Source organism: Dryobates pubescens, chromosome 14 (genome assembly GCF_014839835.1).
Source record: "Dryobates pubescens isolate bDryPub1 chromosome 14, bDryPub1.pri, whole genome shotgun sequence".
Classification (NCBI taxonomy): domain Eukaryota; kingdom Metazoa; phylum Chordata; class Aves; order Piciformes; family Picidae; genus Dryobates; species Dryobates pubescens.
In genome coordinates this window covers 3,034,311-3,061,116 of record NC_071625.1, presented here as the reverse complement: position 1 = coordinate 3,061,116, position 26,806 = coordinate 3,034,311, and the positions used below count along the sequence as shown (strand labels likewise).

The 26,806-nt window shown below is 43.1% G+C and overlaps 1 protein-coding gene across 1 annotated transcript in view; it reads right to left on the bottom strand.

Moving 5' to 3' along the window:
• The window catches only part of VPS13B (vacuolar protein sorting 13 homolog B), a 327,037-nt gene that overhangs the window by 108,131 nt on the left and 192,100 nt on the right, over positions 1-26,806 (bottom strand). Inside the window, exons 30-32 of the mRNA XM_054167231.1 lie at positions 24,656-24,859; positions 15,449-15,575; positions 13,689-13,832 (exon numbers count right to left, since the gene is read on the bottom strand). Coding sequence (XP_054023206.1) covers positions 13,689-13,832; positions 15,449-15,575; positions 24,656-24,859 — 475 coding nt within the window. The remainder of the gene's footprint in view (positions 1-13,688; positions 13,833-15,448; positions 15,576-24,655; positions 24,860-26,806) is intronic.

Genomic DNA, 26,806 nt, shown 5'->3' with positions numbered 1-26,806 from the left:
GCAGACAAACTTCCTCATACACTACTTCTAGCAATGTAAGTCACAGTGAGTCAGGCTGTATGCCACAAGCAGAAAAATCCACGGTACAGGAGCCTCCAGTGAGAAATGTCCAACTGCTGGCACATGATTGCTCACTGAAATGTATGCCTGGGTCTTGAATGCCTCAGGTTTGAAAGCTTCCAGATGTCTGGAAAAGTTACCTTTACTTACTGGTTTTTATGTAACATTTTCGGATGTTCCATCTCACCTGTATCCAGCCAAATAAACTTGTACCTGGCCTAGTGTTTGACCAAACCATGTTTCAATTTGTCCAGACTACCTTGTAAAAAGACTACCTGAGGAAGCAATGTATATGAAGTATCACAGTATCACAGTAACTAAGGTTGGAAGAGACCCCAAGGATCATCAAGTCCAACCTGTTCCAACAGACCTCACAACTAGATCATGGCACCAAGTGCCACGTCCAATCTCCCCTTGAACACCTCCAGGGACGGCGACTCCACCACCTCCCTGGGCAGCCCATTCCAATGACGAATGACTCGCTCGGTGAAGAACTTTTTCCTCACCTCGAGTCTAAACCTCCCCTGACACAACTTGAGACTGTGGCAGGTGAAATAAAGACTAGGAAATGAAGAATCCCAGAATATGGAGGGTTTTGGTAGAAAGCCATCACAAAATGTCCCCAGTGTTGTTACATTCTTTGGTCACAGTCTCGGTGTGCAAACCCATGCCAGACTGAGGCTGCATCTCCTCATTTGTGCCTTGGATGAGCCTGTAAACAGCCAGTTCAAGGTCCTGAAGTATCCAAAAAGTCCCAGGGGAAAAAACCAAACCAAGTATCCCCAAAAAACCCTGAAAAAACCCACTGATGGTGTTTTGGCCTCTCCTGGTTCCTGCACTGGCTTTATTGTGCTGCTACAAAGCAGAGACGGCAAAGGACAGGCTGTGGCAGCCAGTCTTGGATTAGCTTAATGAGCCTCAAAATTGCATCCTAAATTGTGCCCTCTGAACTCATTTAAAAATAATTAAAGCAAAGAATTGTGGTATTGGAGCAGGAACAAAAGGTCAGAAGCAGGACCTCTGTAAGCCCACTTCAGGAGCAGATGACACATGGAGCTGCATCTTCAGGCTCTTCTAACTCCTCAAGACTGGCAGTCTTCCAGCTGCCTTAGTCTCTCCGTGTTAGGAGGCTGCTTCAAAGCACCCAGCAGTCAAACCATGCTGCAGTTTGACTTTGTACCTCACTGCAAAATCAGGGAAGAATTATTATGAAACATCCTGCAGCAGCCTGCCATTTTCAAAGCTTGCAGCTGCAGCACTAAGATTTCACTGGAGCCACCTCACCGTGGCCTGGGAACAACATTAAAGACATTTAGAGGGCCTGGGTACGAAGACAAGTTTTCTTCTTCTTAAAAAGCACTTTTGGCCCTTGCATGTTTCTGTAAGGATCCTACAAGAAGGCTGCAGAGGGACTTTTCCTGAGGGTGTCTAGAGACAGGACCAGGACAAATGGTTAGAAGCTGAGGGAGAGCAGGGTTAGGCAGGGCCAGGCTGGATGAGGCCTTGAGCAGCCGAGTCTAGTTGGGAGGCATCTGGACTCTTTCAACCAGTTCCCTGAGGTCCTTCTTGAACCGAGGGGCCCAGACCTAGACACAATATTCCAGATGCAGCCTCACCAGGGCAAAGTAGAGGGGGAGGAGATCCTCCCTTGTCTGACTAATCACCCCCTGGGATGCCATTGGTCTTCTTGGCCACAAGGGCACGTTGCTGGCTTATGGGCACCCTGCTGTCCACCACAACTCCCAGGTGCTTTTACCCAGATCTGCTATTGCAGCTCAGACTCTTGCAAATTAATTTGAGAAGAAACAGTAAACAACACTTAACCCTGACCAATAAAACAACCCTGACCTCACCATCTTTGCATCCATTTGCTTATCTACACATAGAAGGCTATATTCCTTCATGTTTAAACTCACTACCAATAAAATTAATTCACGCTTCAAACTGCAGGAGAAGCTCTTCAATTTCTGCTAGAACAGGCAAATGAGTTCTTGAGAAATCACACATATTTGTTTCCTGACAAAATCTCTGGCTTGAGTTACGTATGGAGCATTCTATCAGGCAGTCTCAGATGATGCAGGATTACCTGCATCTGAAAACAGCCTACAGCTTGCCAGAAAACCTGAACAAGTCCTAGAGGCAGCTAATATGATTAAGAGAAGTAGACTGAAAAAACACACAAGATAGTACTGGCCCTAAGAAAATCAGTGTGGAATTAAGCAACATCTTTACCCTTAGCTGCCCAGCCAGCCCATGTGAGCCACACAAGCAGTCAAACACTGTCTGCTGCCAGGTATTGCATACCTGGTATTTCTCACCACCCATTTCCTGATTTTTCTCAAAACTGATTAACATGGAGGCTTATCTGCTTTTTAATTTAGCTGAAAACACAAACTATTAGATAATACTGGAAGAAGATGGACATGCAGAGTGATCGTATTAGCTCTACTTACCTCTAAAAATAGGTAAGAATGCACACAAAAAATGTTTCTCATGTGTGATTGTCAGGAAAAAAAATGACCATCCTTTCCACAAAGAAAGCAGGCAGGTTCAAATTCACAATTGTTCACTGCCCACTGGCTATAACCTCAATTAACTCTTTACTGGCTTCAACTACCTTTCTCCCTTTACTCCTCATCTTTCCCTTTAAGAAAGCCCCTACTATTTCCCTTTCAAATGAAAAGAATTACAGAATCCATGTGTTTAGAATTACTGTCAAGAAGCAAGTTTTCTGCACTACCAAGCAGGTGATGTTCCATACGGGGAACAAACTGTACCCGGCGCTGCCTAAAGAGAATGAGGCCACAGCTTTAGGCTCCGTGGTACACAAGTGTGAGATGACTCACAGCGGCAGATTAGTTAAGATCAAAGAATGCAGAACCCTCATCCTGTGACCCAATACTCAAAGTTTTGTCTCCTCATCAGATGATTAAGCAAATCATGACTCTGACACATGCAGTGTCCCCAGTGTGAGAAAATCCAACCCTGTGTTCTCTCACACTTCTGTTTAAGGGCGAGTTTGAGCCACGGCGTTGTCTGCAGTGATTCTTGTCCTGCCTGCATTTCAGCAATCAATGACCTTTGGGATTTCTTTGCAAAACTGAAACAATGATCATAGAATCCTAGGTTACATTTCATGTTTTTCTAATCCTGTTCTGCAAAGCTGTAAAATGCTTTGTTGTACGTGCTCCACCATTTAAAGAAAAGTTTCCATTTTAGATGTATTCAATAACAACATTTTTATTCCCTCTGCAATTAATAATTAGGCTTTTTTTTTAAGTTTGTTTTAAATAAAGTTTACATACCATTTAGTCATTAAAAACATCTGATTTTGGTAAGGAAGTACAACAGTACTGAAGTTACTGGCAATATAAATACTATCTACAAGTTAACGTTCAAAATATTGATAGGTAGAGTATGTGGTAAAGAGATTGGACAGAACAATTCTGTGCTTTAGACTGCTCCAGTAGGACTATGACAAGACACAAAAATGAAATTCATAAAGCAAAGAGAAGAGAGTCTGCTTCAGATAATTCAATAATGCAGGCTAAGGGGAAACAGAAAGTTGGACTACCCCATGAGGCTCCTCTGATAGACCAATACTCCATTGTCACAAAATGACCCTGGTGGGGTGCACACCCACCAAAGAAGGACTTGGCCTATGCTGTGAAATCAATGCTAAATGTTGCTTATGAAAGTAAGAGTGACTGTACTGCTAATCCACCAGGGACACCACACAGCCCAGGAGATCACAGACACGGCACTGCACGGCCCAGGCGATCGCAGGCACGGCACTATAAGCTTCATGATGTGCTGGTCCCCAAAATGAAACCCTAAGGCTTTAACACATGGGGCAGAGCTGAAGAGCTAGGTAAGATCTCATCAGTAATTGTGAAACCCACAAGAAATACGAAGCTCCCTGAGAAGTGTTTCACTGGCTCACATTTCAATACCTGCTGCTTCTGGCACATTGCTGTTACCGTGCACTCTGTTTGCTCTGCTTCTAGTCAGTGCCTCAAGTATCGAATGTCAATGGAAAGAGTCTTTCAAACTCTCCAAAAGCCATCTCCTCACTGCATCACCTTTGTTTTGTGCCTTCACAGTCATGGATATCAAGGCTACCCAAATACATAAAACACAGGAACTGAGCCTGCTGGCTCTGATCTCCAACACTGATTACCTTACAACTTCAGGAATCAGAAGACAAAAGCTAAACACCTTCTTCAAAAGAAACTTGTAAAGGAGGATGCCAACTTTTCAAAGTTTCACCACACTAAAACCACTGCCAATTACAGGAGCCTTCCAGAAGGACACCAATCAGTCAGCTCCACATCTGTGCAACATGTGCATCTGCTGCTTCACACTTCGGCTCTCTGGCTTCTTAAGTAGGAGTATCTGGAACTTGTTTTACCAGTTTGCTGACTGTTATTATTGTTAAAAAGAATACAAATGGAAAACAAAGCTCTGTTTGTTTTCAACAAAAGATATGGTACCATTTGGTATTTTTGCTCATTCTCCACAGCAGTAATACATTGCTGGCCTGGAGTAAAGTTCAGTTAAATTGCTTTCTACTGGGGAGCTTGCTCGGATGAAGCACCACAGGCAACAAAGAATGCTACAGACTCCACTAGCTACCAGTCCCCTGAATTTTGCACTGCACAGTTGTAACAGATCCTTTGTACTTACCTTCTGCTGTCCTTACATTGAAGTTATTGTATCAACAGAAGGCTGATGAGATTGCCACAAACAGAAATCAACCACAAAAGAATATGAGCCAACAGTGTGTGCGGGCAGCCCAGATGGCCAATGGCAGCCTGGGCTGCATCAAAAGCAGTGCTCTGGGGAGACCTCACCTGCAGTGCTGTGTCCAGCTCTGGAGCCCTCCACACAGGAAGGACATGGACCTGATGGAGAGGGTCCAGAGGAGGGCCACAAAAATATCTGGGGGTTGGAGCAGCTCTGCTATGAGGACAGGCTGAGGGAGCTGGGGGTGTTCAGCCTGGAGAAGACATCAGGCAGACCTAATAGCAGCCTTCCAGAACCTGAAGGGGGCTACAAGAAGGCTGCAGAGGGACTGTTTGCAAAGGCCTGCAGTGACAGGATGAGGGGCAATGATTCAAAATGAGAGCAGATTTAGACTGGATGTGAGGAATAAATTCTTTATCATGAGGGTCATGGAACACAGAACAGGTTGCCCAGGGAGGTAGTTGAGACCCCATGCCTCGAGATACACGAGGCCAGGCTCAACAAGCCTCTGGGCAACCTCATCTAGTGGAGGATGTCCCTGCTGACTGCACAGGGGTTGGACTGGATGAACTTTGGAGGTCCCTTCCAAACAAAACCATTCTATGACTCTATAACAATGATCCTACTGGGTCAGACCAAAGGTCCTTCTAGACTCCTGTGCTCTGACAGCAGTCATTAGTGGATGCTCAGGGGAAAAAAAGATTGTAAGCATAGCAAGCACAGAGCAATACTTCAGCATGCTCCCATAAGCTTTCTGAGCCAGCATGTTGCAGGCTATTATAACTTACCAGAAATGCTTTCTTAAGTCTCAACTTCAGGGACTGAGGGTGGCTTCTATCTCCTGCAGGTATGACTGCAATATCTCTAACGTGACAAGGCAGTGCACAGTTTGATTCAACCAGGTCAGAAAGGAATCAGCTGCTGTAGATGAGTTTTCTGTGCCTTCTCCATGCTGGAGACAATTAGTGTGTTGCCTAATCCTCACTGAGGTGTTTGCTGATTTTGTGGGGGTATCTGGGCAGGCAGGAACCACACTTCCCTAAGCCTCTCCCATGCTGGGGATGATCACCAGTACATTCTGCTCACTATGAAACAGTCAATATTCACATTAGTTACACTCCAAAAATAATTTTTGTGGCAAAAGAACAAAATGCAAAAACTGAAACAACTTTTGCCTTTCTTTCCCTCCCCACCCCAGGACTGATATCATTTATTCAGGAAGCTGCTGGGTTGTCTTTGCAATTTATCAGAACATGGGGGTTACCCTTATGGAACATGTCACATCTGTGGGGGGGGAGGGGAGGTTACTCAAAGTGTTTGGCCATGAGCCAGGTCTGGAAGCAAGCTATCATCTGGCAGGCTGACAAGCACTGCTGAAGCCAGAGCTTGGGTTGTCTGGACAGAGTGCTCCAAAGTCAAATTCCTAGAAGCAGGTATGAATGAAGCAGCACACATCAGCCAGCAAGGCATGTCTGGAATTTTCACAAGAAAACCCAGATCTGCCCCCACCAGGTTTCACTCCTGTTTGCTCAGCAGTGCCCTCGGGGGAAGGCCAGCTTGTGTCCATTTGATATGGGGTCTGACTGCAAAGCATGCCTGAAGTGTATTTATCAGGCAGGAATAAGAACCCCAACCACACACTGCAGTTTCAGGTCATCTGCATGTGACCCTTTCACCAGTGTATCCAAGTCCACCTTTTATCAGCTCAGTTGTTGAATACAGTTTCTCTTCAACTTTTACAGGAAGGATTTCTTCTTAGGTTTTGGGGGAAGAAACAATTTTAGCATCCAATTTGTGCAGGATCTACTGCACTGTAGTGGACAGCAACACACAGATACAATAACAGCAAGTACATTGAAGAGCTTTGCTGCTCACAGCCTCATCCAACTTGCTCATGAACGTTTTCAGGGATGTGGCATCCTCCACCTCTCTGGACAACTTGTTCTAATGTTTCACCACCCTCATGGAAAAACTTTCTTCCTTATACCTAGTCCTTAACCTGCACTCTTTCAGTTTCAAACCATGAGCCCTTGTCCTGTCACAAAAGGCCCTGCCAAAAAGCCTGTCCCAAATTTTTTTCTTGCATTTTTTTCCCCTTTTTATATTCTTCTTTCCCTATCTGTGACAACTGATTGTTGTGTGCTGCAGTCCCCACTGCAACTAAAGGCTTGTGAATAAAAACAGAATGAGGGAAGGGAAAGGTGATGAATTTGGCTATGACTCTTCCAAGAAATAGCTCCTGCAGTTTTTCATTAGTGTATTAGCTACCTGTCTGAATTTCAGACTGTATGGGATAGGGACAGACTGGTATCCTACTGAAGCATGCATCTGGGCTAACAAAAAATAAACAAGACTACACAACCTGACAAACAGTTGTGAAGGATAGAGAGAGGAATAGAATACATACATACAATACATAGAATAAACCAGGTTGGAAGAGACCTTCAAGATCACCGCGTCCAACCCATCAACCAATCCAACACCACCCAAACAACTAACCCACAGCACCAAGCACCCCATCAAGTCTCCTCCTGAAAACCTCCAATGATGGTGACTCCACCACCTCCCCAGGCAGCCCATTCCAATGTGCAATCACTCTTTCTGTATAGAACTTTTTCCTAACATCTAGCCTGAACCTCCCCTGGCGCAGCCTGAGACTGTGTCCTCTTGTCCTGGTACTGGCCGCCTGGGAGAAGAGACCAACATCCGTCTGTCTACACCAGCAGGAGGCAGAACATGGGAGAAGGCTTTGGGTGACATCCTCTGGAAAACACTTCAGAGGTTTCACTTGCCTGGCTGATTTATCTCTGGCATCTTGTGTTCACTTGTGTGGCTGATTTCTCTCCTAAAGCCATAATCCTCATAGAGATTTGATGAAGAAAAAGGAAGCATTTGTAAGTACCTTTTCAGTTCCTTCAGGGAAGACACAAAATATCTGCCCTTGCATTCCTAATTACCTCCAATGTAGATGGGTATTAGCCAGAAATATTCTCTGGGGTAAATTTATGCAAAATTGATTTGTTTTTTTTGTGTAGAAATGAATCTTTTCCAGAACTCTGGCCTTACTTTGAAGCTCATGGAGGCACACAAAAATAGCTGGCAATGGCCTCAACTGGTCATACTTGGTTGAGTAGTGCAAATACATTATCCATGCATGCCCACATGGGCAGCAGCAGACCAAGCTGCCTGTTGCTTTGTGTTTAATTTCCTTTTCAAGGGGGAGTTCTTGTATTTTCCACTTCTAAATGTGAGTGTGACAAATAAACGCTCTCTTGCCAAAAGTCTCCGGGTGGGAGAAGTGATGAACACCCAGGAAGTGATGGACACCCAGCGATGGATTTGCTAGATTAGGAAATAAACTCCTTGAACATTCACCTGTTGTATCACTGCTCAGCAGCAGAACTGGTTATCAGCTATACTGCAATGACTTTTACCAGGATACTAAACATTCTTTCAAGAATGAGAAAACACGGTCCATGTATTAACAAGGCACCAGGAAGCTTAGGTGCAGCACTGAACAAAGTCAAGACATTGACTGCACTTCACTTCAATATTTGTAATTCTTTTCCTAGCACTTCTGTTTCTGTTCTCCACCTGCAGGTATTAGATCTTCTTCTTGAAAGAATTTGGCATACATTAATTCTGGAAAGGTGAATAATTATGAAAAGGCAGCAGCACTCTTTGCCTCTCAGGTAATTTATCACACACCACAGATGTGTCCCTACTCCAAAGCTGTCGAGCAGATCAAAGCAATATTCTCTGCAATAAGAGTGTACTTTATGAAGAAGTCCACACAATAGGTCTACTGTACATCAAAGATGCACTTACAAAGGAGCATAAAGCTAGGGCTTATAATAAGTAAAACCACAACACTGGCATGAAACTCTATGGAATATTAAAACACTAAAAAAATAAACCCCATCCATAAATCGTCACTTCTCTGCCGGTTTTGCCTATGCTAATCTTCAAGACACTGCCCTTTGAACCACCAAATATTATCCATTTGGAAATCACACCTTGAATGTCTAAAACAAGGGGTTGCTGCTCTGCTGCCAGGCTCCGTCTCTGTAGGAGGACCAAAGAGGACCAAAATGTATTTTGAGACAGGAGAGAATTACTAAATACTTCTATTAACCAAGAACTGCTGGTGAAATCAAGCTTCCTAACCAAGATTAATGATGTTTACAGTTGCTCAGCAATCCTCAGGATTTATCTAGTCAAATATCTGGAAGAAAGTGAAGCTTTTTCACATCTTAAATGCTGCTTTTTCCCCATTCCTGCCCTTCAATACACAGGAAGAACATTTTCCCAGCGAGATTCTAAGCTGGTACATCCAGCGTATTGTCTCTCTATCCTTCCAGCTTTAAAATACATTTAGCTACTTCAAATACAGTTTCCAGATAAAAGGGAAAAGAGATAATAAACTCATTAAAAGTAATTATTGAATTTCTGAAGTCATCAATTGTAAAGCAAGAAATAAGATGCACTTTTCACCACCTGGAAAATAAGTACCCAGTGAAAAAGTTTATGAATGCCTAGAGTGGATTCTCCACCCCTGACCAAATTGATTATTTATCAGTGTGGATTCTCTGGCCCTGATCAATCTTATCTTTTTTTGTTACAGTGGATTCTCTATCACTGACCAAATTGTATTAGTTATTTATCATAGTGGATTCTCTACCCCTGACCAAATTAATTATGTATTTGTTATAGTGAATTCTCCACCCTGACCAATTTCATCATTTAGTTGTCATTTAGTTGGATTCTCTAGCCCTGACCAATTTTATCATGCATTTGTTGTAGTGGATTCTCTAGCCCTGACCAATTTTATCATGTATTTGTTATAGTGGATTCTCTAGCCCTGACCAATTTTATCATGCATTTGTTGTAGTGGATTCTCCAGCCCTGACCAATTTTATCATGTATTTGTTGTAGTGGATTCTCTAGCCCTGACCAATTTTATCATGTATTTGTTGTAGTGGATTCTCTAGCCCTGACCAATTTTATCATGTATTTGTTATAGTGGATTCTCTAGCCCTGACCAATTTTATCATGCATTTGTTGTAGTGGATTCTCCAGCCCTGACCAATTTTATCATGTATTTGTTGTAGTGGATTCTCTAGCCCTGACCAATTTTATCATGCATTTGTTGTAGTGGATTCTCTAGCCCTGACCAATTTTATCATGTATTTGTTGTAGTGGATTCTCTAGCCCTGACCAATTTTATTATTTGTGGAACAGACATAATAATTAAAAAAAATCTAATTACAAATCTCTCCTCATGCTGGGAGGTAACTCCAATTACAGTGATCTACACTACAACCTTAATCAAAGCTTATAGATAATGCAGAATGATGAAACCCCCCTGATGACAGAAAAGCAAACACCTCTCAGCTCTGCTTCCAGTGTCAGAGCTTTTCAAGGACATCCACGTAATGTGCCCAAAGCAGTTTTACTGCCATTTCTTTCAGCCTTAACACTACTTAGCTCATCCAGGCTACTGAGATGACTTCTGTGTCTGATGTTGCACCCCTGTCTACTTCCCAATAATACCTTTAAATTCATTTTGATAATTTATCTGCTTTCATTAAAGTTTCTTAGATCTCTTGGTTTGTTTAAGTGCATAAATCAGTAAACATTCCAGTCACCAGCTCTACCTTAAATAGTGACTGAAAATCAAACACTTCCAGTATCAATACTGGACTGACTAGATGAAGCCAACAAAAGCCACGTGCTTTTGGTTATCACAATCAAGTAAGCATTGTTATTATAATTTATTATCTGAAATGTTACACTGCAAATTGAAATAGGTATAGGTAATATAGTAATGCAGTCCTAGCAATTGGTAATACAGTCCTGGGCTAAAGGCAGGGATCCAAAATCCCCATTTCCAGTAGCCATGATATTTCAGGAAGATAACTTACTATCCTCCCATTAGATGACTGCTAGATTGTTACTGCCAGTACAGGCAGACAAAACTGAATGAAATCAATGTAAGATTTTTCAGTTTGACTTAGAAAGGATGGTTCTGAATGCAACATCCACTACTAACTGAGCACTGCCACTGCTGGAGAATCCTTGCCGTGAATTCTGTAGGCTGAAGAGCAGCGATGGGTGTGCATTTATGCCACATTTCTGTGAGCAAATCAGCTCTGTTCTGAGCATGTGAGACATGTGTACCACCCAAAGCACCTCATGCAAAACATCAAAAGGAAAAGTGTTTCCTTCCAGTGACTGGTGTCATGCAGGTCATATCCCTTTATGGTACTAAACATCTGTTAGGGGGGGGAATTAATATCAGTGGGGTAGGTTTTCTTAATGAGCTATGTGCCACAATTGTGATACAATGTGGAGAGCCACCTGCTTTCAATCTGCTTAAATCCAGCCCCCTGAAAACTTTCCATCCCATTCCTCAGTGGATCCTCATTTCCACAGCAAAAACTGTGAACAAAACATTAAATACAGAAGAGTGAAAATTCAACTGAGAATGATATGGGAAGGAGTGTTAAGGAATGTCACAGTTTTGCCACTGCAAGCATGCTTAGCTTGCTTGCATACAGGATTTTTAACTTGAAAAATAAAGAACAAATAAGCTCTTCAGCTCCTGCTGTTGAAAAGACACAAATGGCTGTTCAAAGCACTTGTTAAAAGATTGCTCTCTTTCCAAAAAATCAGGTTAAATGCTTCAGAAAAAGCTCTCCAGGCATCAGCCCCAGTCAGGTGCAAGAAGAACTGCTGGGAAATCTGCTGTTTCTCTGAAGCTGGTTCAGAGCTAAGACCTCAGGGACCAATGAATAAATCTATCAGCACTAGGCTCTCTTTCACAGTAACTGTATCCCTTGTGAGGAGTAATGACAAGATAATTGCAATTGTGAGAATGATCATTACAAGAGAATTCATTAACTATTGAAGATTTCTCACTGTTTATCCAGAGTAAAATAAACTCAAACACTGGATGCAAATCCATGCTTCCAAGTTTCAAGTTTCACTCAGAACTGCAGTTTGTAACTAAAACCCAAAACCAACCAACCAACAGAAACCAATGTCTGTTCAGAGAATGCCTCTGTGCACTGCTTTTACCTCCTGGTGTTTATTGGTTGGGTACTCCTTCATTCATAAGTCCCTGAAAAGAAGCTTTGCTCTGAATCCCCTTGAAAGTGACTGACCAGGTGACAGTTCAGTGATGTCAATTAATGTACAAATACCAAAACAATCTTTAACCAAAAGTGTTCTGTTCCTTTCAACTTCACAAACAAATCCTAGAATGGCTTTGGTTGGAAGAGACCTCATAGATCATCGACTCCCAACCTCCCCACCAGGGGCAGGGCTCCCTCTCAACTAGACTGGAGCACCAAATCCATTTGCTTTGACCTTAGCAGAGTTGGGGTAGCTTTCCACAGTGTGAACTGAATATCTGGCTAAAAACCACACTGGACCACTAAAATTAGATGGTAATGGCCACAGTTGAGAGGCAATGGTTAAAAGTTGCATCAAGGACAATTCTGAAGGGATATAAAGATAAAAACTTGCCAGAGTGAGGGCAGTTAGGAAGATGTAAAAGAAAGCTCTCTACAGATGTCTTCCAATCTAAACTATGCTTCAGTTCTCGCAAGGAAATAATTAACAGGTCTGTAGTACAAATAGCCCTGTGCAGGCACCACACTTCCTATCAGTGAAATACAAATAGGTGCCCTGGGATGTGGCCAACCAAGAGCTTTCTGAAATAATGCAGTAAATGGCTTTTAAGTTTGTAGAGTCCACAGCAGTCATGCAGCAATGCTGCACAGTGCCAACTCACAAGTAAAACGCTTGGCATCTGTTCAAATATTCTGCGTCTATCCATTCCACTGACAATGGGAAACCAGTGCTCCACCAGTGATGGATTGAAGATATTCCCATGGATGCTTACTTACAATGTTCACCTCCCAAAGAGGCCCTGTGTCTGCAGAGTATCCAAGGCAAAGAAAGATCCATTGCATTTCTTGTCTGTGTGGTTCAAAATGGCAATGAAACAAGGCCCTTTATTTCCCTCTATCCTTGGGAAGGGATGGAGGAGCCAGAGGGATGTGATGCCTGGATTAGCAGATAAAAACAACTTCTGGGGTTTTGACAGGGTGAGTAAAGAGAAATGTAAGTGGTTTGGCTGCTCTAGAGCATTCCTTGCTTCCATCCAGACTCACATGCACGCTGAATCTGTGAGAACTGGGAAAGGAAACAGAAAAGCTTCTTCAGGTCTCCCATTTGCCAGACTCTTGGCAAGCAATAGCTGGCGTTGTCTTGCTCTTTAGCTCTCTCCCTAACTCTTGTCCTTATTTGTGAAGATTTCTCACTAAGTCCAGCAGCCATTCCAGTGGATTTGGTGCCTTGTCACACAGTAACTTCTACAGTCTTAAAGATGCTGCCAGCCTGATTACATTCCTGGTTTTGAACATAAGAAATAGGTATTTTTTCCTCAGGCAAAGTTTTGAATACAAGAAACAGGGATTTTTTTTCCTTGGGGCAAAGTGTTCATTTTCCTATATTTTTTTTTTCCAAATCAGCCCAGAAGTTAAATAAATTCAACTTCTAAGTCTGTCACAGTTAGTGAGTGGCCTTCAATTCAAACTGAGGTATCAACTTTCAGATTCCAGAAGGAAAAGGATGGATTAATGGTTCAGAAGATGAAGGACCCTTCCAGATGTATCCACTGCCATTCTTACTGCAGAAGTATTCTTGGGAGAAGAACACTCATCCTATTGTTAGCACAATATCAGCCTTCATTGTAAAGCAGACCAAAGCACCAATAATAAAACATGCATTTCACTTAGCTCCATCATTTTGTCCAGATGATGCACACACCTGATCAGAACTACAGTGCTCTAAAACAACAGAGAAGAACCTACCTCAGTGCTGCTACTGGAAGGTTCCAGTCCGACCATATTGGCTTGTACTAGCTGCTGAAGCAGTTGTACTTGAGCCACATTAAGGAAGAAATCCAGGTTTGTTGTCACATTCACCTCCAAAGAGTGACCACACACCAAAATTTCCTGTGGAGAAATCAAGGGAAAATGCTACAGAGAAATACTGGGAAAAGCATTTTCACATCAGCACTGGGATTCAGGGCTGCAGTCAGAACTTCAGCCCTGCATACAGTGTGAAGTTGGTCTTTTCAGGAGGCAGTGGTGGTTCTGCTTTGCTTTTAACAGCACAACTACCAAGACAAATTTTGCAAGGAACCCATCTGGTGTCAGAGGTCTTGTTCCATCCTCTGGTAGCATCCAACAGTGCACTATCACATTTTAGCTTTTATGCCTTGGCAAGAACTCCAACTGCCCTTTCCTTCCAATAAAGGGATGGGGCTTTTGGGCTGGTTTCTGTGTGCCTGATTCATGATGAAATCACGAGTTGGAACTTCCTGATAAGCCCTCTGATTGGTTTCCCTTTGCCTGTGAACTGTCGGTAACGCCTTGGCAAAGCGAGCTGGATGGCCGCTGGTTTATTGGCACAGCTTGGCCGCTGGTTTGTTTACCTAGCACAAACAAAAGCACTGCTGGCAAACAATGAAGAGATGGAAACCAGCACCGATGCAGAAGGGTTGAGTGAGTAGAAGTATTGCTCCTTCTCACAAGAAGGCTGCACAGTGTTCAAGGTCTTCGTGATCTAAATGACTGTCCCTTCATCAGGAACATCACCCAGGGAACAGAGAACAAGAAAAATAACATCTGCAGAGAACACTGAAAGTATTGAATCTAAACATCAGTAAAGCTCAGGATTTTCTCTTTCTTGAATTGAAGAGCTTCTGTGCATCCTAGTCACCTCCTAAGCTATTTCTTTTTTACATTCATTTCCATCTGCCCTTGTGCTGACCCTTTACACAGCACACGAAGCTGTCAGTTGTTAGTTTCCATACTAGCTGTTATTTTCCAGCACTGTACAGCTACCACACTTTGCAATGCACACCTAACAGCCCCTATGCTCCTGCACCACTTCTGCTTCTCCCAGGAGGGAGCTGTTATGAGAAACACTCCTTGTGAGCTGACAAAAACTTTCTGATATTTCCCCTACATGAAATGTTTGAAATTCTTCAGCTACAAGCCAATGTCAAAGAGTGAGCCAATACCTTTGGTGTGTGACATGCAACAAGCTGACCCACAGACTGGTAAAAGCAATTGCTAAATCTGGAGTATCTTGAAGTACTCCCAGTAATGGCTGAGGAATGGATGGTTTGTGGCAATCTGTGGGCTTGAAAATCTGGCTAGAAGACCTCAGCTCAACTGTCCTCTTATAGCTTGCATTTGCAGGCTTCTTTACGAGAGGCTTGTGAAGATCATGTTTGGTAACACTGTACTGTCACACCTCTGCTGGACACCTTTCCACCACAAATCTTTCAAACCTACTGCTGGAAATCATCAAAGGATTCCCATATTCTGAATTGCAAACAGGCTTATCTATCCCTGGACAGGCTGCCTGCAGTAACGAGTGCTACACAAATCCCTTCTCCAGCAGAAGAACTTTGAAGCTAGTGCCTAAAACTTGTTTGCTCCCAGTTGGCAATCTCAGTGTTTCAGGACACAGCTGCCCACTTCAGATGGTGGAAGGGGAAAACAGTAGAACTGTGCACATCTTGAAAGCTGTGCTACTTCTGTTCATGTTTTGTACTAACCTCAGGGTGTAAGTTCTCTGCAGCATCAATTTTGGTGAAGATAATGGCAGGAGCCGCAGTGATTCGAACTGTGAAATCTGTTAGAATGGGAGTTAGAATGGCTCTCCTCTCCTGATGGCGCCTTATGCTGGCAACAAAAGAGAGAAAAGACAAAGGAAAAGGTGAAATGACATCATAAATTGTTGAGAGGCAAAGCCAACCAATAGTCTTCTTTACACTGAGCACATAGCACGAAACTGCTTCAACACCGGTTTGGCATTTGATTGCTGCCTCCATAAGCATTAAATATTACCATTATAAATCATGTTAACCCCAGCCCTGAACACAGATTTCTGCCTTCATTTCACAGAAGTTGTTCATCTGAAGATTTAACTTCTCAAACCTTCTACACATAGACAATTTTGGCATTGAACATTGTTTCTTCTACTGCTGAGACTTCGGAACAGGCGGCCCAGGGAGGCTGTGGCTGCCTCCTCCCTGGGGCTGTTGAAGGCCAGGTTGGATGAGGCCTTGAGCAGCTGAGTCTAGTTGAGAGATGTCCCTGCCCATGGTGAGGAGGTTGGAGGAGATGATCTCTGAGGTCCCCTCCAACCTGAGCCATTCTATGGTACTGTTTAATGAACTACACAAAATCATTTGAACAAGACTCTTACTATCACTATTTTCCCAAGTTGCTTGTGGATGCCCTTCACTTTATGAACAGCTATCCCAAAGCCTGATTACTGTTTGAATTCACACATTAGAAGCTTGGCACATGACATCATAGCTGACAGAAAAATCACAGAGATGAAAAATTAAACGAGCTAATTCCATGGAACTCTGGGCCTCACACATTAAATTTGTAATTATTGCCCAAGGTGTTTTAAGTGCCTTGAAATGGAGAGATCTCAGTCTTCCTCCACTGCTACTGGCTCTTCTTAGTTGGTACCCTTTTCATCTACATCTCAGCATTTGCTTGCCAAGAATATTTATGCCATTAAACTTGGTAATTACATTTGTTTTCCAGCTAGGTGGCTGTTATTTTTTGCCCCTTTAACCAAAAACTAAGCCTAGAGGCACAACTCTGTTATAGATGGATTGCTAATAGCTTATGACAACACATTCCAAATAGCCAGAATCTTCTGGGTCAGGTCAAATAAACTATTGCCACAAAATGCCATCTGAGGGCCTGTGATCAGGAAAAAAGTGTAATGAGATCAAGATGGTGTTCAGCCCCTAAAAGACAATACAGCTCAAATTCCTGGGACAACCCTTCCAGCAAGGTAGCTTTCTGATAACTCCTTTTACCTATCACCATTTACAGAAATGCTAAATCCCTGCATTTCACCAAGGAAAACTGAACACCTTTGCAAAGTTATTCATCCAAGGGAAGTTTTCCTGTGCTTGCAACACTGAAAATTCCCAACTGTGGGTCAGTGCAAGTCAAAATCATACCCTAAAGCATGCAAATTCCTACCATGGGGTAAAAGAAAGGACTGAACCACAAAGAAGAGGGAAAGAGACCTATGGAGAACTCCTCAGATATCTGCACACCAATTAGGTCTCCCTGTATTACTTTTAACTTTGCCATCCCCACTGCAACAGGACACATGAGTTGATCACAGGATCACAGGGTGTCAGGGGTTGGGAGGGACCTCTGGAGATCTTTGAGTCCAACCCTTCTGCCAGAGCAGCACCATACAATCTAGCTCAGGTCACAGAGGAACACATCCAGACAGGCCTTGAAAGTCTCCAGAGAAGGAGACTCCACAACCTCTCTGGGGAGCCTGTTCCAGTGCTCTGTGACCCTCACAGTGAAGTTCTTCCTTGTGTTGTGTGGAACGTCCTGTGCTGTAGTTTACATCCAGCAGATGCTACAGAGCACAGACCCAGGATCTACTGAGCAGAAGTCTAAAACTTTTGCTTCAAATGGCCTTCATGAACACTGCTGAGCAGGCTGGGCTGCCTGCTGCTGCTCTAAGTGCATGCAATACGCTTAAGTGCAAGCTAGTCAGTGAGGGTAAGCAAAACACTACCTTACCTTAAAAGCTTTAACATTTTGGTCAGCTAATTAGACCCCCAAATCCAAAAGCAGACCTGTCAGTGGTCAGTGTGCATCTTCAGCTGAGAAAACGGTCCTAGATTTTGCCAGTTCTCCAAATGTTTCACTCCCTGCCATCACCTTCATTTTAAATTTAAACCAGATGGCTTTCTACTCCATTCCTGCTTCCTCTTCTCAATACAATGAGAAAGAAATGCCTTTGTTTTTGAGGAAAATGAAAGAGCTCAGCAGCAGGATAATTCTCTGAAAGCACACACACTTCCAGTCGGAAGGGCATAAAAACACTAGCAAGTATGATTTCAACAGATGAAATGGAGCTGTAAAAGCAAGCCATTTGCTGAACCCCAAACCCACATTGTCTCTCTTTAATCACTGCTCAGTGTATGTTTCAGTCCATACTTATTCCCATTGCTTAATTTTTCAGTTGTTATTATTCCAGATACCCAACACACTGCACCTTAAAAGGCCTTTCTGGGGAAATACATATTGATTGCTGATTTAATGTTATCCTTACGTGGCATCCCTGCCCTGCTCTGCTTACTGGTCTCTGCATTTCTAACTGCTGAACTGGAAGCTCAGCCAAGTCAAGTATTGTAAATACAAAGAGAAGCAAATACAAACAGAGCACAGCAAATAATGGAAGGAGAGGACATGAGGAAGACCACAAAAGGAGCAATGAGACAGACTCCACTTTGAATTAAGTCTTCCACACTGCACCTAAGTGCACTGGTAACTTAACACAGGTGTATGCCACATGAGCTTATGAAAAAACCTGATTGTGAAGAGCATAATGATGGCTCTATGTCTGCAGTGCATTCATGCCATGGTTCATTTGTGCATGTGTTACATATTTGTCTTGGGGGAAAAAAAAAAGGAAAAGTTAGTACTTTTAGAGATGTTAAAGCAGTTGATCATCTACACTTAAAAGCACAGCACATTTGAAAGACCATATGGTAGCACAGAGCAACAAGGCAGCAAAGCAGTTGTGATAAGGCCTGGAGGTATCTTTTACACAGGGCTGAATTTGAGCTGTATCTGCAGGACAACATGAACTCTGGTGATGGATCATGGACCCACGCTGTAAAAGCACAGCACAAAAATGGGCTCTGTCCTCCAAGGCTTACAACTGAAGCACAAGAAAAAACACACTGCCACACAGGGAAGTTGAATGGAAAAGCTAACAGCACCATATGTGTACAGTGGCAACCTGAGAGCTGTCCTTAAAGAGTTTTCATAGTACACTATAATAGAAGTGAAATTTTTGGAAGAAGACATTGCAGTAACTTTGTGAATGCTCACAGGAAATGCCTCTATAACATACAGGTTAGCCTAGCAGTGGGCAAGGAAGTGCTTCCTGGAAAATCAAATGTGGCAGCCCCAGTGAGGGTGTGACAAGGTCTGATGAGCAGTGAATGTAGATGGGTTGCAGCAAATGAAAGAGGACATGTAAGGGGAAATGAAGAGACAGGGGTCTGGAAGTGCCTTGAAAGCAAAGACATCGTAATGATTAATATGACAAAAAATGTGGGAAGTAAAGAGAAGAAACCCACAAGGAACAGAATTTGGCAATCAAAGCAACAAAACCTGGTACATCAACTCATCAGCACTTGACTGGATCCATTCAGAAGCATACTGAATTTATCTGAGAAGGAAGGCCTGCCAAAGAGACTATATTGCACTAATTAAGGAGGTGCAATGATGTGAGACTGGATAAGCTGTGGAAATGCACAAGAAGGACTAGAGCTTGGCCTTCTGGTGTGGAAAAAAATAACTGAAACAAAGAGAAAACACTGGCCAGTGAGAGCTGATCATAACCCAGATGTGAAGCTTGGAAACATCTGCCTCGTACACAGTCAATACATGAATGACAACAGAGAGCTGATTCGTGCCATCTAACTTTGCTACCTACAGAGAGCTGAATCCTCAATAAGAACTCTGTGACTTGAAAAATATCCCAGATGTAGCATGGAACAGGCCACAGAACCCAACAGTTTTCTCTAGTAGTGTAAAGCACACAAACCCAAAGATGTTATGCAGCCTCCCCTATGGGGACAGGCTGGGAGAGTTGGGGCTGCTCAGCCTGGAGAAGAGAAGGCTCTGGAGAGACCTCAGAGCAGTCTTCCAGTACCTGAACGAGGCTACAAGAAAGCCAGGAAGGGACTTTTGAAAAGGGCTTGTAGTGATAGGATGAGAAGAAATGGACTACAGCTTGAGGAGGGCAGATTTAGACTGGAGATTAGGAAGAAATTCTTTCCAGTGAGGGTGGTGAGACACTGAAACAGGTTGCCCAGGAAGGTTGTGGATGCCTCCTCCCTGGAGGTTTTGAAGGCCAGGTTAGATGAGGCCTTGGGCAACCTGGGCTAGTGGGTGGTGTTCCTGCCTATGACAGGGGGGTTGGAACTGGATATTCTTTAATGTCCCTTCCAACCCAAACCATTCTGTGAATCTATGGGTAGCATGCTACTTGAGGATTTGGGAAACTGATTTTTTCTTGCATGTCTCCCATGTAGTTATATGAATCAGTAGATGCCTAACTACTAAGGACATCATCATGCCTCAGAATCCATCTCCTAGTATGAAGAAGAACAGTTCACATTCTTTCAGGTGTCTGAGATGCTGCAGAGACAGATGCCAAGGCAGTGAAACAGCATGGCAACATTTTGAGGACTGTCTGCTGACCAAAATGGGACAATGAACAAACATACCCCATCTGGCTGTAGAGCACAAATACTGCTCTACAATTGTGTCTCAACAAAACTAATTTTCATCTTATTAAGAACACCATCCCACATTTCTTTGCTGTGTATTTATAAAGAATATAATGTGGTCCCTCGTATTCAACAAGGCTTTGCACAGTGTGAATACAACCATGGCTTCAGGTACAACCAACACAGCAACTGAGATACAGGATGGAATGGAAATGTATTGCATTTGACCCCAAAAGATTCACAGGGGATGTCCTTGCTTTCCTACAGCTGCATCTACAGACCTCTTTCTTTCTGTATTCCACATCAGAACTTGGCATGCTGCACCACAGCTTTCAAAGAAAGCATGAAAATGCAAACTATTCACAGAAGAATCTGCAAGAAACCCTTCTGAGGAGCCCTGCAAAGCAGCAGTGGTATTGGAGTCGGTTTTGTACAACAGATCACTGGCTCCCTGATGTACTCAATGAGAGTCACAGAGAGCTGTTCCAGATGGTGGTATGCCAGGGACAAAATTGTCCCGCAGTCTATTGCCACACTCAATTCATTACCACACAGAGAAGTCCTGCTTTTAGGCTCAATTAATTCTCCATTTTATGTTTTTTTTCAGCAGAGTTTATTCAGGCTGCAGGAAGCAGGAGCTGCTGCTGGGAGCTGCAGAAGGAGTGCAGAGGGACGGGGGCGAGGCCTCGAGAGAGGATATATTTCTTTAGTTCCTTCAGGGCTGTTGTTTTTTCCATTGAGAGGAGGGAGAGGGAGGAGGAGATCTGCAAGCTGAAAAAGCAGTTTTCAATCAAGAAAACCTCTTTTGGTTAAGTACTCCCAGTTCCCCACATGCTGTTTGGTAAGGGGAATAAATGTGGACAGGTTTCATTTGTACACAACCTTATTAGAACTGTCTGACTGTTTCCAGTATTCTTTTTATATATTACACCATTAGGGAGCTTTTTATAACATCTACAGTGAAGCAAAAACATTTCATAATGGAAAGATTTATGACTTCTGCTCCTCACTCCAGTACACTAGAACACAGCAGTTGGATGGGTTTTTCAGAGGTGGCATCAGGCCCACCAGAGCGTCCCTTTCTTCTTGGGGTGACCAGCAGAGGCACAGGAGGCATCAGGACACCAGCACTTCACAGCAGCCCTTCTGAAAGGATTTTAAACTAGACACCTTGCAACAGCCCACACTTTGTCTCAAAGCAAGATTGCTTGCTTTCCAAATTACAGACTGAAAGTGCAAAATACATTCAAAGCCATGAGATTAGGCACAAGAAAGACACAACTCCAGAAAAGGTGTGAGGGGGGGGAAGATTTGCAGGATTAACTTTCTATGTTAAAGATCATTAAAGCATTTCAATGATAAATTATCTCAAAGCTTTCAAATATTCATTTGTATGATATCATAGAATCACAGAATAGCTCAGATTGGATGGGACCTCAGAGATCATCTCCTCCAACCTCCCCTGCCACGGGCAGGGACACCTCTCAACTAGACTGAGCTGCTCAAGGCCTCATCCAACCTGGCCTTCAACACCCCCAAGCAAGGAGGCAGCCACAGCCTCCCTGGACAGCCAGTTCCAGAGTCTCACCACCCTAATACTGAAGAACTTCTTCCTCAGCTCCAGTCTAACCCTGCTCTCCCTCAGCTTCAAACCATTCTCCCTTGTCCTGTCTCTAGACACAATCAGAAAAAAATCCCTCTGCAGCCTTCCTGTAGGATCCCTTCAGGTACTGGAAGGCAGCTCTAAGGCCCCCCTGGAGCCTTCTTCCAGGCTGAACCTCCCCAGCTCCTTCAGCTATCCTCATAGCAGAGGAGCTCCAGCCCTTAGATCATCTTTGTGGCTCTTGTCTGGACTTGCTGCAACAGCTCTGTCCCCCTCCCACAGAACCTACACATTAAAAAAGGATGGAAGTGGATCTCAAAAAACAAACAAACAACACCAAATCAAACCAAACCAACAAACAAACAAACAAACAGCCCAAAAAACCTTAAAACTCAACGAATGTGAGAAACCAGAGCACTGGTTCTAAACTGTAAACAAACACAAACAGCAGTGTATTAACCCAAAGAAATAACTCTAAAATAACCTGCAAAAGTCATTCACTATGGTCCAGGCCAAGCATGTCTAAGAAACTTCAAGAATTCGAACAGAAATCTGCATCACAGACAGGTCAGAGCATAAAGCTTCTGCGGTAGCTGCAAGAAGTCTTGAGCTAAACACCCCTGGAAGCACTGAGCACCATGGAAAACACCAGGCAGCCACTCTGGAGGATCTCAGAGGATGGCAGAGTTCAATGGTGGTTCTTCCAGTTCTCAGCACACCACTTCCAAAGTCCATAAAATAAACCCAGATGCAGCAAAATGACTGCCAAGCAGAAAGCAAAAATGCAAACATGCTGAAAAAGGACTGCAGTAAACATGTAAAATTTTAGGCAAAAGAAGACCAGAGAAGACTCAGACCAACTTTCTCTTTAAACAAATTCAAGCTGGAAAGCAAATACTGTGTTACATAGCAGCCAGGAAAAGCTAATGCATTTAATTACAACTGAGCAACAATAAATATCAAGTAGAAGATTCATTCAAAAGCAATTTCAAAGGACATATTTATTTGTCAAATACATTCTCATAAAGTTTTATTTTGGAAGCCTTCTGAGGAAGACTTCCTAGGCAGTTATTAAAAAGACCCAAACCCCAAAGCCCAAACCATCTCAGATGATCTGTAATAGCTGCTTCCCTTACTCTTAACAGCTTTTCAGGAATACCACCACATTTCCTATCTAAATCTAAACCCATACAGCTCAGACCAAGTTTGCCAACAAGATGATTTCAGTCACCAAGAGGAAGGAAAAGAAAAAGCAGTTCCTCACTAGATGGTCTTGCTATGTCAGCTTAGACTACAAACTGCACAGAAGTCCTTTGGAGATTCATGTTGTCTTATCTCTTAAGAAATGCCAGTGGACCTACACTGCTTTGTGGGAAAGAACTCCATGGGCTGCTTGCCTGACATCAAGGCCCAGCTAGAAGGTCAGATCTATCATTTCAAGGTTAAGAATGTCAGAGAATAAATTGTCTGTGGAATTATGTTAGTTAAAAAAGAGGTACTAGTTACAAGACAGGGAAGAGCCAGGTGATCTCAGCAATGAAGAACAGATGCTATTGCTGTCTTTGCATATTCACCTCTATTCCCATGACTCCTCTGGTTTTATTGCTACTTTTATTCTTGATCCCATCTTTTCTTGCAAGCCCTCCTCTTGCTCTCTTGCTCTTTCACCAATACATCACTTACAAAGCCCAGTCTGAGTAGCTTCTTGGGCTAAAGCTTGACAAACTTTCAGGAAAACGAGAGTCCTCTCCCCTTTTTCTTGACAATTAAACCAGCAACACATCAATTTTTGTCTTCCCTTATCCCTCTGCCTGGGGATCCTGCAGGAAGGCTACAAAGGGACTTTTCCTGAGGGTGTCTAGAGCTGAGGGAGAGCAGGGTTAGACTGGAGCTTAGGAAGAAGTACTTCAGTGCCAGGGTGCTGAGACTCTGGCACAGGCTGCCCAGGGAGGCTGTGGCTGCCTCCTCCTTGGGGGTGTTGAAGGCCAGGTTGGATGAGGCCTTGAGCAGCCAAGTCTAGCTGAGAGATGTCCCTGCCCATGGTGGAAAGGCTGGAGGAGATGATCTCTGAGGTCTCTTCCAACCTGAGCCATTCTAGGATTATCCCTCAATCCAGAGAGGAATCTTACCTCAGGATCCATAAAATTATGCACTCATTCCAGAAAAATTGCATTGCTTTTGCACAAATTTGATATAAAGGCCTGTGAAATGACCAGGAATTAACACATGCTTTGGCAAACAGGCTGCTTCCAGCAGAAACGCTTCTCAATCCACAAAATGACTTCTGCAAGCTTGCTCTTGGCCATCAGACTTTCTTCCTGTCACTTTAAAGAAGGGAACCCTGGCGGCTAAAAAGTCTATATAATTGTAAACCACATGCATGACTTTTCAGGTATAAAAAACCCTGTATTAAAACTAACATAAAAATTTGAAACCCTCACAAGTTACCAATTACCACCTCCCCCTATTTGATATTTGAATACTTCTGACATGTGTAAGATCACACCAGTGTGTCCATGCTTTATCTTTCAAAAAAGAAAAGGGAACCCACCCCCCAAACTCCCATTGCTTTGTAGACTGAGAAGCTGAAGTCTCAGCCCTGGAGCTATTTCTATGGACATAGAGTGCCCATAAAAGAGCTTATCATGGAAACAAAGGCACACAGGAACCACACAGTAACTACACTGTAACAATAATAGTAATATGCATTTCAACTGGATAATCCCAAACTTCATGGGAATGTGCTGATAATGTGAAGCAATCCCAATAGAGACTTGATTCAGATGTCCTGTGAGTGGTCCCTGCAGTGTTTGTGCCATGTAATTAGAGAAAAGAGTAAGTTAAGAGCTTCCTACCTGCTGGCCATGTTCCATTCCAGGGCTGGATTCTGAGAATTCCTCTCACTCTCTGTCAGAACCCCTCCTTTGCCACTTTCCTTCTCTGGTTTCAGCTGATTCCAGTGAGCAGTACCAATGTTTATAGACTGAAGATCTATCTGGTACTGTCTGTCTTCAACCTCTGATCCAGGGTCTCGAAGTATTCCCAGGTTCAGTGCTTTCCTGTAATGACAAAAAAAACCCCAAACCAAAAGAAAATCAGCAAGAAAAGTCAAAGCCAGACCCATCACATGCAAAGTTAAGAACATTAAGGTGTCCATTTTGCCATTATTGATTACATCTAAATATGATATTAAGTGCAGATCTTCAGAAGTGTTCCAGTTGCCTACTTTCCATGGAATTCAAAGGGAGATATGCAAATAGATATACTCAAAAATTCCTATCCCCTGAATGGATAAAGGATGTCCCAGTGAAGTCCTCCAGAATCCCTGTGTATCACTAGTATCCACAACTTCATTGTAAGCAACTGTTCCACTGTTCAAATTTAACCAAGAATAATGGAGAAAAAGAAGCCCAGTTGAGAGGTGTCCTTGCCCATGGCAGGGAGGTTGGAGGAGATGATCTCTGAGGTCCCTTCCAACCTGAGCCATTCCAAGATTCTGTGATTCTAGTCTGCTGATTTATGCCAAGTCATCACTTACTACAGAACTGTTGCCTCCACAGTGAACTGAGTCATTCTTCTATGTGTTTAATCACTGATGCTAACAATCTGCAAACAAATAAGGATTAAGGCAGCCCAGCTCAAGCTGTGATGCACACGCTGTTTGCAATCTGTGAGCACAGGCATGCAACCAATTCCAAAGTGCAATCCCAATGCTGCTCCAAGGCAAACAGCTCAGACTGCTCACACCATTGCTGTTGCCACCAGTGGACTGTGCTAGCAATTGAGGCAACGTACTGCACCTGCCCACAGAGGCGTGTGAGCAGCAGGAAAGCCCTTTTGGATTGCTGGTGAAGCAGCCTGATGGCATTGTTCAGTAGCCCTGCAGCCTTCTGAAATGCTTAGCAGAAATGCACTGAAATCTGGTGTGTCAGTAGGGCTATTTCAAAATTAAATGTGGTTTCTAAAATCTCAAGAATGTATTTGTCAACTTTCTACACAGAGAGATCTAACCACCACAACTGTGTCTTTTATTATTCTTTCTAGGCATTATTTCATCAATATGAATGCAGCTCTGGCTTTGCTTTGGGGGCTATTTTATTTTATTTATTTGTTTGCTTGCTTCTCACAAACCACCCAAACCCATGGTAGATTCTTGTGTGAGCCAATGTGTGCTTACAGACTTGGTCTAATGCATGTAAATATCAGAGTATGTTTTGTGAAGCACTGCTGAAAACAGAGCACTAAAAATACCTCTCATATAATCTGCTAAAGCACATAAAATACAGCTTAGACTCCTAATTTCAGCTGCACAAAGAAATGTTCTGTCTTCTGCTTCACAGTAAAGATTGGTTTTCATCTGTTCTTCTGGGAGCAGCTTTTACAGATTCAGAGACTGCATTGGGTTGGAAGGGACCTCAGGGTTCATCTCCTTCAACCTCCCCAACATGGGCAGGGACACCTCTTAACTAGACTCAGCTGCTCAAGGCCTCATTCAGCCTGGTCTTCAACACTCCCAACCAAGGAGGCAGCCACAGCCTCCCTGGGCAGCCTATTCCAGAGTCTCAGCACCCTCACACTGAAGAACTTCTTCCTAAGATCCAATCTAACCCTGCTCTCCCTCTGCTACAAACCATTCCCCCTTTTCCTATTGCTAGACACTCTCTTATGAGGTTTGTTCATTGGATCTTTTTGTATTTGGATCTTTTATTTATTTGTTTGTTTATTATTTGATCCAATTAATTTTTGATCTTTTACATCTCAGGGGCCAGATGTTTGTATTGTTTGAGGGATCACAGCCTAACACTTTCCTACTATTAACGCTCTCCTACAGAACACAAAATTCTTCCTCTGATCCCTCAAATACACTTTTGCCATCCAAGCAAACAGATTTTGTTTCTCTTGATGATCCATTCCAAGAAACACCTATTTTACACATACCTGTTAAATACCAGCATCAGTCAGTAATGCCTTGGTATTTTGACTAAGTCAGTTATGGCTTTCCCAAA